Raw genomic sequence first — 2,858 nt, 5'->3', positions numbered from 1 at the left:
GTGTTCGATGTAATCGCCGTACACGCGTAAGAGTACGACCTTCGGTATATATTGTAACTGCTCGTCGCTCAAGTTTCGAATATCGGAAGGATGACTCAGAGCGAGATACATTTTGCTACTGCGCGATTCGCGGGATTCACACGTCTTTAAATAGTCGTTCGAGAGCGCACAGCCTGTAGTGTGAACATGAAATTTGTGCTGCAACCGCTGACGATACGCGTTACGAATTGTGACGCGAAATTGCAAATGATGGAAGATCATTCGATCATCTCGCGGAGAAGCACGGCGAAATGCTGCCGAGAACTATACGCGCGATCATTTGCGGCCCACCGAATTGGGGTAAAACCAACGTTCTCATAAGCTTACTCGACAGCCCGAACGGTGTACGTTTCGAGAATGTGTACGTCTATTCGAAATCGTTGCAACAGCCAAAGTATCGATATCTCGAAAATTTGTTTACGTCTATCGACGAAATCGGCTACTTTACGTTCTCCAATAACAGCGACGTCGTTCCACCGAGTGAGGTGCGTCCAAATTCTATTTTTATCTTTGATGACGTGGCATGCGACAAGCAGGATGCGGTGAGAGAATACTTTTCGATGGGTCGCCACGCGAACGTTGACTGCTTCTATCTCTGTCAGACGTACGCGAGATACCTAAACATCTGATATGCGACAACGCGAACCTTCTGATCCTATTCAAACAGGACGATACCAACTTGAAACACGTTTACAACGATCATGTAAATACCAACATGTCGTACAACGAATTTTGCGCGTTGTGCCACGCCTGATAGCAACAAAAATATGGATTCGTAGTGATAGACAAAGACAGTGCGCTCACAAATGGACGATACAGAAAAAGATTTAACGAGTTCGCGATACCGTAACGCGACCAGTCGTTATCGATACTTAGTCACGGACGAACATAGCAGATGTGCGCTAGTGTGAAAATATCGCGAGAGCGATCGAGAAGACGAGCGAGTCGATCCGCAAGAAACATCGCGTTCTGAAGACCGACAGAATCGAGGAGAGCATCGCGTTGGACAGAGTCTTTTAAACCTCTTATCGAGGCGCTGCGACTTTTCGCCGACAGACCCGGCGTACGTGACAAAGAGAGAGTCGCGCGACGAAAATATAGCGTCTGCCCATAAACGCGAGAGGAAGGAGAGGAGAGAGAAGATCGCACGATGATGTACAACCAATAACTTCCACCCCGCATGCCAAAATCATATCGACGATAGAGTCGTTGGAGAACGTTTTCGAAACGACGAAATACTCGCTAGCGACGAAGGTTCAAAATCAGCTACAAACGTCGAGGGCGTTACGAACTGGTTTGGGCCCGCTGGGTCAAAAGTAGGTCGAGGCTGAGGGGAGCGCGAGATAAAGAGAGCGGTATAGATCGTGTGTACGGCGTTTACCTACATAAGGATGGGCTGATGTTTGGAAATAAACGTTTCGACGTGGATGACGCGGACAACATAATCATCGACGGCGTAAGATACGCCGGTACACCAGGCGACGAGTCGATTTTCAAGAGAATTCCCGACGATGCCCACGGAAGACGATATCCACAAGTACAAGAGCATGTTGTTGGTGACGAACGCGCACAAACACAAGTACCATTCACAGGGTTGATTATTGAGCAACAGAGGATACAAGTACAAACATATAATCGCGCCGTTGATGTCGATCACACCCAAGAAACAGAAGAAATCTGGAAAGGGATTACCTCACGCAATGACACTGAACGACAACGCGATCGATTACGTGCACTGAGATGATCTCAACTATCTGGTGAATCGTCTACGATTGCTCGACGCTTCGCACCGAGCAGGCAACAACGCTCACGACAACGAGTGCTGTCGATCATCGAGGAACTTCGCAAAGCCAGTCTTATTATAAATTAAATCGCGTATTCATAAAACGAGTCAGTCGAGTGACATCAGCGAGAAAAAATACATTAATTTCTTGTACTCTGTGTATTACACGTCGAATCATGAAAAAGAAATCCGATGAAAAGAGAGAAAAATTTAGCTCCAAGAAACGTCGGCTCGTCGAGGAATTGCACGCTCCGGCGAGAAGAAATTTTCCGCGAAGGTGTGTCATAGTCCGGGGGTACGACGATCTGTGGCAGGCTGATATCGTTGAGATGCGTCCGTACTCAAGTTTCAACAGAAGCTACCATTACTCACTGTCATCGATGTGTTGAGCAAGTATGCGTGGGCCGTTCCGCTCAAGAGCAAAGGTAGAAGCGAGACGGTTAACGCTATCGCTGAGATCGTTTGAGAGAGTGGAAGATGTTCGAAAAATTTACAAACGGATATGGGGAAAAAATTTATAATGTAGATGTACAGAAAATCTTGAAATACAACGTTCATCACTATTCCACGTATTCGACGTTGAAAGCGTCAGTGGTCAAGCGATTCAATCGCATGCTCAAAAACGACATGTGGAAGATGTTTACACTCAATGGTAATTACAAGTGGGTCGACAAGCTGTCGCTTCTCGTGTCAGATTACAACGCGCGCAAGCATCGCACCATCGGCATGCGACCCTCTGACGTAACTTCTGCGATCGCCGAAAAACTCTTGGGCACAGTGTACAGTGCGATAAAGATAGCGGGTCCTGCAAAATTCAAAGTAGGCGATTCAGTACGCGTGAGCAAGTACAAGACGATTTTTGAGAAGAGTTATACACCAAATTAGACCACCGAAGTGTTTACGATCGTTAAGGTGCAGCGTACCAATTCCGTAACTTATCTACTCGAGGACTATCGTGGAAATTCCATCGCTGGAGCGTTCTACGAGCACGAGTTGCATCGCGCTACTCATCCGGACGTGTATCTCGTGGAAAAAG

At 47.0% G+C, this 2,858-nt stretch overlaps 1 protein-coding gene across 1 annotated transcript; it reads left to right on the top strand.

Moving 5' to 3' along the window:
- The first annotated feature begins 2,299 nt into the window (after positions 1-2,299).
- On the top strand, positions 2,300-2,707 carry LOC108746474. The gene has a single exon (XM_018483271.1). The coding sequence runs from the start codon at positions 2,300-2,302 to the stop codon at positions 2,705-2,707; it is 408 nt and encodes a 135-aa protein (XP_018338773.1).
- Positions 2,708-2,858: the final 151 nt, after the last annotated feature.

Source organism: Trachymyrmex septentrionalis, unplaced genomic scaffold, assembly GCF_001594115.1.
Source record: "Trachymyrmex septentrionalis isolate Tsep2-gDNA-1 unplaced genomic scaffold, Tsep1.0 scaffold172, whole genome shotgun sequence".
NCBI lineage: Eukaryota > Metazoa > Arthropoda > Insecta > Hymenoptera > Formicidae > Trachymyrmex > Trachymyrmex septentrionalis.
The sequence above is the reverse complement of the archived record's forward strand: the minus strand, read 5'-3'. Positions and strand labels throughout refer to the sequence as shown.

Bases quoted from the DNA above. Each gene is read 5' to 3' on its own strand.
- LOC108746474 (XM_018483271.1), top strand. From the start codon at position 2,300: ATGTTCGAAAAATTTACAAACGGATATGGGGAAAAAATTTATAATGTA.